The sequence below is a fragment of the Carettochelys insculpta genome, chromosome 2 (genome assembly GCF_033958435.1).
Source record: "Carettochelys insculpta isolate YL-2023 chromosome 2, ASM3395843v1, whole genome shotgun sequence".
Taxonomy (NCBI): Eukaryota; Metazoa; Chordata; order Testudines; family Carettochelyidae; genus Carettochelys; species Carettochelys insculpta.
Window position 1 is genome coordinate 6638105 of NC_134138.1, and position 11924 is coordinate 6650028.

General features: G+C 53.9%; 1 protein-coding gene across 1 annotated transcript; it reads left to right on the forward strand.

Annotated features, from left to right (window-relative positions):
- The first annotated feature begins 2261 nt into the window (after positions 1 to 2261).
- On the forward strand, positions 2262 to 11685 carry PYCR3 (pyrroline-5-carboxylate reductase 3). The gene is made up of 6 exons (XM_074986544.1): positions 2262 to 2381; positions 3618 to 3682; positions 6052 to 6231; positions 8300 to 8512; positions 9123 to 9215; positions 10791 to 11685. Exons 1-6 carry the CDS (start codon positions 2297 to 2299, stop codon positions 10971 to 10973), a joined length of 819 nt encoding a protein of 272 aa, XP_074842645.1. The 5' UTR covers positions 2262 to 2296; the 3' UTR covers positions 10974 to 11685.
- The last annotated feature ends 239 nt before the right edge of the window (positions 11686 to 11924 follow it).

An 11924-nucleotide genomic window follows, 5' to 3' on the forward strand; every position in this document is an offset into this window, starting at 1 on the left:
TCGCCTCAAACTTCCTGTTCCACCTGCTGAGTGAGTCACTCCTGCCTGCGGTTGGGGGGCAGTGCTTGGGGACCCCTGAAGCCCATCACAGGCAGGGATGGTCCCAGTCATCTCCCTGGGCAGGGACGGAGAATGTACAGGAAAGGAGGGACGCTTCTGGGGCAGGGGGCAGCCCTGCTCAATTCTCTCTCAGGCAGTGCTGGGGGGTGTACATGCAAGGGGGGGTGGGGGTGTTTGTGCAACACCTTGTGCTGTGGCCAGGGGTTCAAGATGCTAACACAAACAATAGTGATGTTTGCAACACTGGGTTGAGTATGGCCCTGGTTATGCCCTGGCTGGGGGCATCTGCGAGGCTGAATAATCAGACAGCTAGAAATAACACAGGGGCCCCCTGGCTCATGCAAACTAACCCAGTCCCACTTTGAGGCGTGCTGGGATCTGCATCCCACAGCCTACATAAGTGCACGCTCCTGCCTCGCGTCTCTGGGGTGCAGCCCCCATTCCCCCCGCCACCCCATGAGCTAACAGGCACATTCTGAATTTTCCTATAGCTGCTTCCAAGCAGAGTACACCAGGGTAGGAGCCCCAGGGGTGGGGGTTAATAATGGTATCACCGCACACCTGTTGCTGCAGTTCTCATTTCACAGGCTGGGCAGTAATAAAACACATGGCACCCAAGAAGCTGCCGCACCAGCCCGCCAAGCCCCATTCACCACAATACGTTTCATGCAACCTGCGAACGGGGAACGTATTGGACACCAGCGTTTTAAAGAAACGCGTTCACGCTGCACGAGCATTTTGACGTTGAGCCTTGACACTAGAGAGCCCAATTTCAAAATAATAGCCCTGGGGTGCCTCCCTAGAGGCCAATTAAGTTGTAATTACTTCTGCTTAGTATATCCTGAGTCCATTTCAAAACTGAAAAGCGGGGTGGGCGTTGGGTGAAGTCATTCATTTTGGTGGAGTTACTATTTTGAGTTAAACGCCAGTTTTTCCACAACAAGCTTTGCAGTGTGGATGCAACGCTTTTTTTGTCTTCCAGAAAAAGGGGGTTTGTTAAGAACCCCAAAACAAAACAAAAAAAACCCCATGTATATAAGTCTCAAGATATGTTTTCCATGAGAAAACAATTCTCTCTTGGTAGCTCTGTGCCCCAAGTAATTGCCTGCTTTTTTGATTCAGAAGCAGCAACCCCATTCCTTGGCTGTCCATGCACCACCTCAGCCAAGGACAGCAGGTCACTGAGCAACGAGCAGACACAGGTGCAGAGGAATTGGAAGAGGTTTTGCTGGGTACTGCTGCTGACCCCAAATGACTGGGGCTGGAAGTGCTAGGCACCCAAGGCCAGAAAGGTCTGTTGCCACCATTGAGACTGGCCTGCTACCTACCACCAGCCAGAGAGTCCCAAGGTGGCGTTTTGACCACAGCCCATATCTGCAGGTGGTGCACGTGGGCATTGTTTTCTATGCTAATGCCCTCATCCACGTAAAGCATCACTGGGATAGGAAGCACCCACACCCCACGGGCATTGTCCCCCCACCCCGGGGTGGGAAGAAGGATGCTGCTGTGGGAGCTTTGGGAGACCCAAGGAGGAAAGAAGCCAGCTAGATCTAGAACTACTGAGTAGACGGGGGGGGGGGGGGGGAAGATGGGCGCAGCTCACCCCAGGGACAAGCGACTGGGGGCAGGGCTGTGCCGTGTCCCCCCAACAATTGCCCCCCCCCGCAGCCCTGCCGGAGGGGGGCGGGGCTGTAACCCCCCGACAATTTCCCCCCCCGTAGCCCTGCCGGAGGGGGGCGGGGCTGTAACCCCCCAACAATTGCCCCCCCCGCAGCCCTGCCGGAGGGGGGCGCGGCTGTAACCCCCCGACAATTGCCCCCCCCGCAGCCCTGCCGGAGGGGGGCGCGGCTGTAAGCCCCCGACAATTGCCCCCCCCGCAGCCCTGCCGGAGGGGGGCGCGGCTGTAACCCTCCCACAATTGCCCCCCCCCTCCCCCCGGCAGCCCTGCAAGGGAATGACGGGGGGCGGGGCTATGCTCCCCCCTTGCATGCGCGCCCCCGCACGTGGGAAGCGAGCGGCAGCCACACCCCACCGGGTCCCGCCTGGAGCAGCCACTCACCTGGCAACGCCCCCAGGGGAGGCGTGGGCACCTCCCCTGGAGGCGTAAGAAAGCGACGCGCTATGACATCACACCCAGCGCAGCCAATCCGGAGGCGGAGGAAGGTCCTGCAGCGCGCAGCCACGGCCACGTGGTGTTGACTTGGGGGCAGCCGCGTCACGTGGGAGCAGGTCCGGGATGGAGGCGTGCGGGGAGCTGCGGATCGGGTTCGTGGGGGCCGGGGTCATGGCCCGCGGGCTGGCGCAGGGCGTGCTGCGCGCAGGTAGGCGTGGCGGGGACCCCCGCCCGGTTGCCTGGGTAACCAGCCCCCACCCCACCCCAGGGGGGACTTCCCTCCCTCGCCCGGTTGCCTGGGTAACCAGCCCCCACCCCACCCCAGGGGGGACTTCCCTCCCTCGCCCGGTTGCCTGGGTCACCAGCTCCCCCCCCCTCCCGGGGGGGGTCCTCTACCAGGTTGCCGGGGTAACTTCCCCCCACCCAGAGAAGGCCCCCTACCAGGGGTGCCTGGGTAACTATTCCCCTCCTTCTGGAACTGCTCCCCTCTTGTTGGGGCCTTGGATAAGCAGGTTCCCCCCCAAGGGACACCCCGTTCCCACTCTAGGAAGGGCCCCTGTCCCACAGCAATGGCACCTCCCACCCCCGTGCTGGGTCACCGTCTCACCCCAGAGAGAACAACATCTCAGCACTGGGCAGTGGATGCCTGTAGGACCACCTGCCTGCATCCCACCCCTCTGGGGTTGGGAGGGGCAGGGACACAGATACCCCAGCGGCACCCCTCTGTGGCGTGAGGCTGTGTGCCTGTGCTCAGCAAACAATTCCTGTAGAAATAGTTGCTGTGCCCAGCTGCCTTCCAGAGCCCCACTCCAGCAATGGCCGCAAAGCAACTGAGTGATTTGTTGGTAGGTGTCTGCTATGCCCCTCCTCCCAGAAATGGCTGCGTGGCCTTGCTGTGCAAGGGGTTCCTAGATGAGAGGATTTCCGCTCAGGTCCAGTTAGTAAATGACTTGGATCCTAGAGTTGGGAGCCTGCATAGAGCTGCCTGGTTGTTCCCATGATGCCTGCACTGCAGGTGCTAGTTGTACCAAGGCAGATCTATGTCTGCTGCCTGTGTGGTACAAAGAAGTTCCTGCAATCACCTGGCATTGCTGCACATGGCCCCTGTCAGCCCAAGCTTGGCAGATTGCTTCAGCAGCAGCTAACCTCCCCTCCTGCCTCTTAGCAGCTCCAGAGCCGCTGGGAGTCTCGTACTGGCTGGTGGCCATCTACGCTTGGAATTGGCCCTCAAAGTTGAGGGTCCAGGCCCCTGCTGCTAGCAGCAGGCTTGATGTTGCCGTCACCAGCCCAGGGGAGTTCGCTGGGCTAAATGCAGTGAGTCTGCATAGTTCCCGGGTTCAGCTGGGGCTGTCTGGGACTCTGATCTGTGTGTGCCTGGTGCATCGCAGGAGTTTCTCAGTACAGCTTAACGCAGCTGATTTACCTCTTTGCTCTGCGTTTTCAGGCAAAGTCAAAGCTGCCAACATCTTGGCCAGTGCACCGTCCGACAGGAACTTGGGCACCTTCCAGGTGAGTATAGGCAGGCCATTGCAGGCTGCAGGGGAAAGGTTCAGGCTCTTCCTTGGGCCTGGAAGAGCTAATAACATTCTGGTGTCTGGAACCAAGAGGCAGTGATGCTTGGTGACTGTTGTGATCCCATCACATATGCAAGTTATAGAATCATAGAAGAGTAGGACTGGAAGGGACCTTGGGAGGCCATCGAGTCCAGCCCCCTGCCCCAATGGCAGGACCAAGTACTATCTAAACCATCCCTGAAAGCCATCTATCTAACCTCTTTTTAAATATCTTCAGCGATGGAGAACATAAGAACATAAGAACATAAGAATGGCCATACTGGGTCAGACCAAAGGTCCATCAAGCCCAGCATCCCATCTGCCGACGGTGGCCAATGCCAGGCGCCCCAGAGAAGGAGAACAGAAGACAAGTGATTTATCTCCTGCCATCCATCTCCTGCCCTTGTTATGAAGGCTAGGGCACCATACTTTATCCCTGGCTAATAGCCATTTATGGACCTGACCTGCAAAAATTTATCAAGCTCTTTTTTAAACCCTAATAGAGTCCTGGCCTTCACAGCCGCCTCGGGCAAGGAGTTCCACAGGTTGACTGTGCGCTGTGTGAAGAAAAATTTCCTTTTATTAGTTTTGAACCCACTACCCATCAATTTCATTTGGTGTCCCCTAGTTCTTGTATTATGGGAAAAGGTAAATAATTTTTCTATATTCACTTTCTCCACACCATTCATGATTTTATATACCTCTATCATATCGCCCCTCAATCGCCTCTTTTCCAAACTGAAAAGTCCCAGTCTCTCTAGCCTCTCCCCATATGGGACCCTTTCCAAGCCCCTAATCATCTTAGTCGCCCTTTTCTGAACCTTTTCTAATGCCAATATATCTTTTTTGAGGTGAGGAGACCACATCTGCACGCAGTACTCGAGATGTGGGCGTACCATAGTTTTATATAGGGGAAGTATGATATCTTTTGTCTTATTATCGATCCCTTTTTTAATAATTCCTAACATCCTATTTGCCTTACTAACTGCCGCTGCACACTGCGTGGATGTCTTCAGAGAACTATCCACTATAACTCCAAGATCCCTTTCCTGATCTGTCGTAGCTAAATTTGACCCCATCATGTAGTACGTGTAATTTGGGTTATTTTTTCCAACATGCATTACCTTACACTTACCCACATTAAATTTCATTTGCCATTTTGCTGCCCAATCACTCAGTTTGCTGAGATCTTTTTGTAGTTCTTCACAATCCCTTTTGGTTTTGACTGTCCTGAACAACTTGGTGTCATCTGCAAACTTTACCACCTCACTGCTTACCTCATTTTCCAGATCATTGATGAACAAGTTGAACAGGATCGGTCCCAGGACTGAGCCCTGGGGAACACCACTAGTTACCCCCCTCCATTGTGAAAATTTACCATTTATTCCCACCCTTTGTTTTCTGTCTTTTAACCAATTCCCGATCCATGAAAGGACCTTTCCTCCTATCCCATGACCACCTAATTTACATAAAAGCCTTTGGTGTGGGACCGTGATTCTACCACCTCCCTTGGCAATTCATTCCAGTGTTTGATCACCCTGACAGTTAGGAACTTTTTCCTAATGTCCAACCTGAACCTCCCCTGCTGCAATTTAAGTTCATTGCCTCTTGTTCTATCCTCAGAGGCAAGGAAGAACAAGTTCCCTCCCTCTGCCTTATGACACCCTTTTAGATACCTGAAAACTGCTATCATGTCCCCCCTCAATCTTCTCTTTTCCAAACTAAACAAGCCCAATTCTTTCAGCCTTTCTTCATAGGTCATGTTCTCTAGACCTTTGATCATTCTCGTTGCTCTCCTCCGGACCCTCTCCAATTTCTCCACATCCTTCCTGAACTGCGGTGCCCAGAACTGGACACAATACTCCAGCTGAGGCCTAACCAGCGCAGAGCAGAGCGGGAGAATGACTTCTCGTGTTTTGTTCACAACACACCTGTTAATGCATCCTAGAATCATGTTTGCTTTTTTTGCAACAGCATCACACTGTTGACTCATATTTAGCTTGTGGTCCACTATAACCCCTAATTCCTTAATTCCTCTGAGGAACACCTGGGTGCCCTGGGAAATGGCACTGGTGAATTAACTGGACTGGCTTTTTCCTGAGTCACCACTCAGCCCTGTACCCCAGCCTGGCAGTTTAAAGTGCATGCCAGTACCTGGCGAAATGATGCCCAGATTGCCTTTCCTCACCTCCCACAGCTGGGTTTTAATGCTGCAAAGTGTGATAAAAGCAGGTGGGTGTTGAGTGCTGGTGAATTCCTGCTTGTCCCACCGTGCCGGCTTCTCCCCCGCAAGCCTATAACCGTGTCGGTCTCCTTGGATGGCAGGATCTGGCCTGCAAGACAACACACTGCAACAGCGAGGTGCTGCAGCACTGTAGCCTGGTTTTCCTAGCAGCCAAGCCTTACCAGCTTCCCGCAATCCTGCAGGAGATTTCTCCTGCTGTCACCAAGGACCACATTCTCGTATCGGTGGCTGCTGGAGTCACTCTGCAGACGCTACAGCAGGTGAGTGTCCGGTGCTCCCTCTTGTCCTCCTGCCCCTATTGAATTGTGCAGCAGCTGGCTGTGAGAGTGTCTGGGACAAACCCATAAGCATCCAAAGGGTTTATATTTGCTTTTAAACAATGGCCTGGGTGAGAGGAACCAGGGATCGAGTTGCAGAGGGCACCCATCCCTTAAGAACAGCAACCCTCTCCATCCCAGAGCAGCAGGGGGTTAACAAGGGATGTCCCAGTACTTAGACCCCATCTGCTGGGCTGGGAGGCCAGGTCTACTGTACTCTTCTTCTGCATCCATGGAGTATTGTTCTGGGGCAGTTTACACCTCTCAGAGCTATTCTCCCTGGCTCTCTTCAAACTCAGGCAGCCATCCTGTACCTGCTATGCCCTGGTCGTGTTTTCGAGCTTCCCTTTGCAGTGGAGAAAGCTGCAGATGTCTATTTAAAACTGTGCTGTAATCCAGTGAGTGCTGGAACTTGGGCCCAGGGTCTTCCATGTATGTGCTTTAACCCATCCCTGCTAGAAAGAATGGTAAAGTGCCAAATGAGGAGGGAAGCAGTATGGACTGATTATGAGCATCAATAAAACAAAAACAATGGTATCTGGAGGTAAGAAAATAGGAAGGAAGATCAGTTAAGAGGGGATCGAACTGGAGAACATAGAGAAATTCACGTATCCGGGGAGCAACATAACATATGAGCTAGACTGTAAGGAGGAAATAGCGACTAGAATAGCAAGAGCAAGTTTGAAGGCGATGGATAAGCTCTGGAAGAGTAAAGTGATTAGCTTGGGAATGAAGCTGGGCAACTTAAAAACATGTGTATTCAGCAGCATGTTGTAGGGATGTGAGACACGGGTGGTAACAAAGGTTTGAAGAGAAGGGTATTGGCGTTCAAGAGGAGTTGTTATAGAAAGATCGTGAGAATAGGATGGATGCAGGTCGCCAACAGGGAATTATATAGGAAGATACAGCTGAAAGAGAACCTGCTGCAGAAGGTTATGCAATGGAAGTTACGACTATGTGGGTGTATTTGCAGAATGAGTGAAGAACGAAGAATCGAGACCCTGGTATTGGGCATAATGGATGGTTCGAATAGGAGAGGCAGACCCCACAGAGAATGGGTAGATTGGTGCGCAGCTAGTCTACAAACACTAAGCTGCTCCACACTGGACAGGGAGGGATGGAAGGAAACAGTGAGGGAGGCATCAGGCATCAAAAGGCTCTGAGCCCGTGGTTGATGATGATGACGCCACCTCCCCATGTCCTGCTTGCCAGCACGTGAGTCAGTCTGCAGCAGCCTCACTGGAGCAGCCTGGCCCAGGAGCTCAGGATGGATGCCTGCCTGCCTGCTTGATGGGATGCACTACCCAGCCAACGTACTGCCCGGTGCCCGTGTGCGTCTTGTCATCAATCAGCAGCTCCCTCGTTAGTCCTGCTTCTGACGGGTCCCTTTCTGTAGGCATCAGAAATGGACTCAATCCAGCGGGGGCGCGGAGATGACACAGCCCAGCTAGGCTGGACAAACCTTCCTTAAGTTCCTGCCAATGGTTCTTCCCTTCCACCTCCGCTCCTCCCTGTACCAGCTAAAATGACTGTCACAGTCTGAGTGTTTTCCCTTGTGTCCACCTGCCCTGACCTGCAGCTCCCCAGCCCCCACCACGCACAGCTCTGCTGCTGCCCTTCTCCCCTGATTTGCAGCCCCCCCAGGTCTGCCAGTGCCCCTCTTCCCTGACCTCAAGCCACCAGCTGGTGCCCGTCTCCCGTGATCTCCAGCCCCCAACACACACAGCCCTGCTGGCCCCCCTCTAGCTGACCTCCAGTGCCCCTCTCTCCTGACCTGCAGCCCCCTGCTATCTCCGACCTGGCTTCCCTTGGCAGTTGTGCGGAGCTACTGAGCAGCCTGGTGGTGGTGCCGTACGGACGCAGCACAGGATGGGATCATGCCTGCCATGTTCATGTTCCCTGTGTCCTCGGGCACTTCCTGCACCTTGCCTCGAGAGCACTGGGGCGCCTCCCAGCCTGTCCCCACCGCAGCAGTATTCGGGTTTAGTGTCCTGGCTCTCTCTCTCTGCAGCTGCTCCCTGCCGGGACCAAGGTGCTGCGGATTGTACCCAACCTGCCCTGCGTGGTGCAGGAGGGGGCAGTAGCTTTTGCCCGGGGGAGCTGTGCTGGGGATCAGGAGGCTGCCCTGCTGAAGAGCCTGCTGTCCGCCTGTGGGATGTGTGAAGAAATGCCTGAGTCCTGCCTTGATGCCCACACGGGCCTGAGTGGCAGCGGGGTAGCCTACGTAAGTGTCCTTGGGCTGGGGCCAGCGGCTCCTAGTGCTGCCCTCAAGCCTCAGCTGTCTCTACTAGCCCTGCCTGGATGGGATTGTTCCCTGCCCCTTGGCCTCCCTGTAGCTGACTGCAGTCACTCCCCAGCATTGCTCTGGGGTATCAGTCCTGGCACTTGAGGCTTCTCTGATGGGTATCCTGGGCTCCCTTCCCTCCATCAGCCACCAGTCCCTAGGGCTGCCCATATCCCGCTGAGCTGCATGTGCTCTCCACCCCCGATGGACCCTTGGCTGCCCTGAACCCACGTGATCTTAGATGGGGCAGCCTGTGTCCCTGGTGGGTGAGATGGTACATGGGTGTAGGGCTGCTGAGTGCACTCTTACTCTAGTAACTGGTGCCGTTGCCCACTGTGGTTTGGGAATCCCTGGTCTTATAGAGCTCAGTGGAAGACCTCAGGCTCTTGCTTATAACTTGCTTCTAGCCCTGTGCTGATTGCAGGGACAGTGGATGCCATAACAGGGATGCTGGTGACAGCACTCTGGCAAGCCCACCTCCCATGTCATCGCCCAGACCTCAGCCCCTGGCTTCTGCTGTTCCCTGAATGTCTGCCTGACTCTGCTCTAGGTTTACCTGTTTGCGGAAGCCCTGGCGGAAGGTGCTGTGAAGATGGGCATGCCCAGTGCTTTGGCCACTAAAATTGCAGCTCAGACGCTACTAGTAAGTTTGGATTTTGCTCTGTCTTCTGACTCCCTGGCTCAACCCAGTCCTGCCCTGTATTCCACACCGGCTCCCTCCACCAGCCCCCAGTGCACCTTGCTTCTGACCTGCAGTTCCGTTGTCTGTTCCAGTCTGGGTTCCCCAGTACAACTTAGCTGCCGCCTGCAGCTCCCCCTTTTACTACCTGTGCAGCAGATGCCCAAGAAAAGCCCTCAACCTTCAGGAAACCTGTTTCACCCCCATGCCTGGGGGTTCCATCTGCCTTCCCAGTAACTCTTGAGCTGTTGCTGTCGTGCTGTACCTTGGTTCCTACTGCCTTTGCTTCTCTAAAGGACTCTGCCACCTGAGCTGAGCTGTTATCAGCCAAGCGTGGTAGGGCTTCTCTGGGACCCTAACTGCTTGAGAATCCACGAAAAGATTGCTGGGGACTCATCCAGTACTTGATGAGGCCAAGCTGGAAGAAGTAAAGCCGCCCTAGCTGGCCTAGCATGAGCAGGTGGTGGGAGGTGGAAGCAGCTCCACTGAACAAACCTAGGAAGAGTCAGTAACTGCCCCAAAAGCCTTCCACTCAAGAAACCACATCTGTGCAACAGGGGGAGCAGGCTACAGCACTGAGGTAAGATCGGTGCCATGTGCAGGCTGGGAAGGACCAGCTGTCCCTTATGTCTGCATTACCAGCTGGTCAATTTCTTGTAAGAATCTTAGACATCAAGGCCAGGTGGGACCTGGAAGGGACCTTGAGAGGTCATTGAGTCCAGTTCCCTGCATTCACAGCAGCACCAAGCACCACCTCTGATGGAGATATATAAATTGTAAATCTATCCACTGCAATCCCTAAATGGCCCCCTCAAGGAATGACCTCATACCCCTGGGTTTAGCCCACCAATACTCAAACCACTGAGCATGGAGCCTGAGCTCTAGTTTAACACAGGCCAGGACCTTCCCCCAAATTATTCCTAGAGCCGATCTGTTAGACAAGGAGCTGATCTGGATTTTTAAATTGCCACTAATGGAGGAAACCTGGGTAACTTATTACAATGGCAAATTGCTCTCCCTGCTAAGAAGTCTGACTTATTTCCAGTCTAAATTTGTTTTGCTTCAGCTTCCAGCCCTTGGATAGTGTTAGACCTGCCTCTGGATTGGTGAGGCTGTGATCAAATATTTGTTCCCTGCATAGATACTGAGTCACCTTCTAACTTGCTGTTCATAAGCTAAATAGACTGAGTTCCACGAGGCTGTAATAGGTGGATTTTTTTGCCTGTTGGAGAAAGCAAGTCATGAATTTAGGGTGGGGTAGATCGGCTGCATTGCTCTGAAGAGAGTCTGGCCTGGTTCCCCTTAACTCTTTTATGAACGGCATTAACGAGAGACGCAGCACTGTCCAGCAAGTTGAGCAAGGCAGTCAGGCTAAGAGACCTGGGTTCTGCGAGTGGAAGACTGGGGAATTCCCTGGTGCCTGCCTGGGAAGGGAGCATGTTTGGATGCGGCTCGATTGTGCTCCCCAGATCAGAGGGCAGGGACGTTTTCAGTACGCTAAGGCACAGGGCTCGCCTCTGATCCCACTTCCTCCCGTAGGGAGCAGCAAAGATGATCCTGGACACAGGCGAACACACGGCTGAGCTGCGCAATGAAGTCTGCACGCCTGGCGGCACCACCATCCACGGCCTACACGAGCTGGAGAAGGGGGCGCTGCGGGCCACGGTCATGAACGCCGTGGAGGCCGCAACCATGCGGGCTCGCGAGCTGGGCAAGAGATAGGTGCCAGATGGCGTTCCGGGGCGCCCAGCCTGTTTGAGCCAGCGGAGCTGCCCCTAAAGTGCACAGGAATCTCCCTCCCACCATGGAAGGAAGATTCCAAGTGGCCCAGCAGATGTTGATCCCATTGTTCCCTCCCCTCGGAGGAACTGTGTTTAACTTTCGCTGTTTTGTTTTACTTAAGGGATTGTTTGCATGCCATGTTTGGTCCCTTCTTGTTGGGATGTTGGGGACCTTTTTCTGCCAAGGTGGGAAAAGTGGAGTCATGTGATCTATGCAGTGCACCCAGCAACAAAACTGTATGTAAGGTCTTAGCAGCCAGAGCCAGGCGCCCAGAGTCTGCAGAATACCACCCAGGGAAATCGGCTTACCTGCTTCCTGGTGTCTGCCTGATCCTGTCCCATCATTCCCAGTCCCCACCAGCAGGCAGTGATGTTCCTAATCTCTCGTGTCTTACTCCTGGTCCAGCCATAGGCCTGACCCTGCTGTGGCGTCTTTGCCGATGAAAGCTTGTGCTCCAACATATGTTAGTTTATAAGGTGCCACAGGACTTTTTTGTTGTTTTTTGAGTATCCCTGTGAAATTGGGGGGGAGCACAGTTCACCTGGTTTATGCTGTTAGTCCATGTATAATTTGGGACTTGGCTTTGTGTCAATTTGCGTGTTAACTCCCAAGTTACTTTAACAAAACCCTATTATTGTTCCCATCCTGTTAACTACTTTGTGCTCTTCCTTTTGGAGGAGGTGGGTGTGAGGGAAGGGTATTGCTATCAGTGTTCCCTGTAAACTGGGTGCTTCGGTGACTGCCCAGGAGAGAGTCAGGTGCCACCCAGCTGTTTAGCAGAGACCCCACAGCCACCAGCATGTCTCTCTCTTGGTGGTACACATTCTGTGCGCACACAGCAAAATTTATTCCACACATGGGTGGAGAAAAATATAGGGAATGTTGATGATT

Coding starts and splice junctions, on each gene's coding strand:
- PYCR3 (XM_074986544.1), top strand. CDS start 2,297: ATGGAGGCGTGCGGGGAGCTGCGGATCGGGTTCGTGGGGGCCGGGGTC. Junction 2,382..3,617: donor GCAGGGCGTGCTGCGCGCAG/GTAGGCGTGGCG, acceptor CTGCGTTTTCAG/GCAAAGTCAAAGCTGCCAAC. Junction 9,216..10,790: donor TTGCAGCTCAGACGCTACTA/GTAAGTTTGGAT, acceptor TTCCTCCCGTAG/GGAGCAGCAAAGATGATCCT.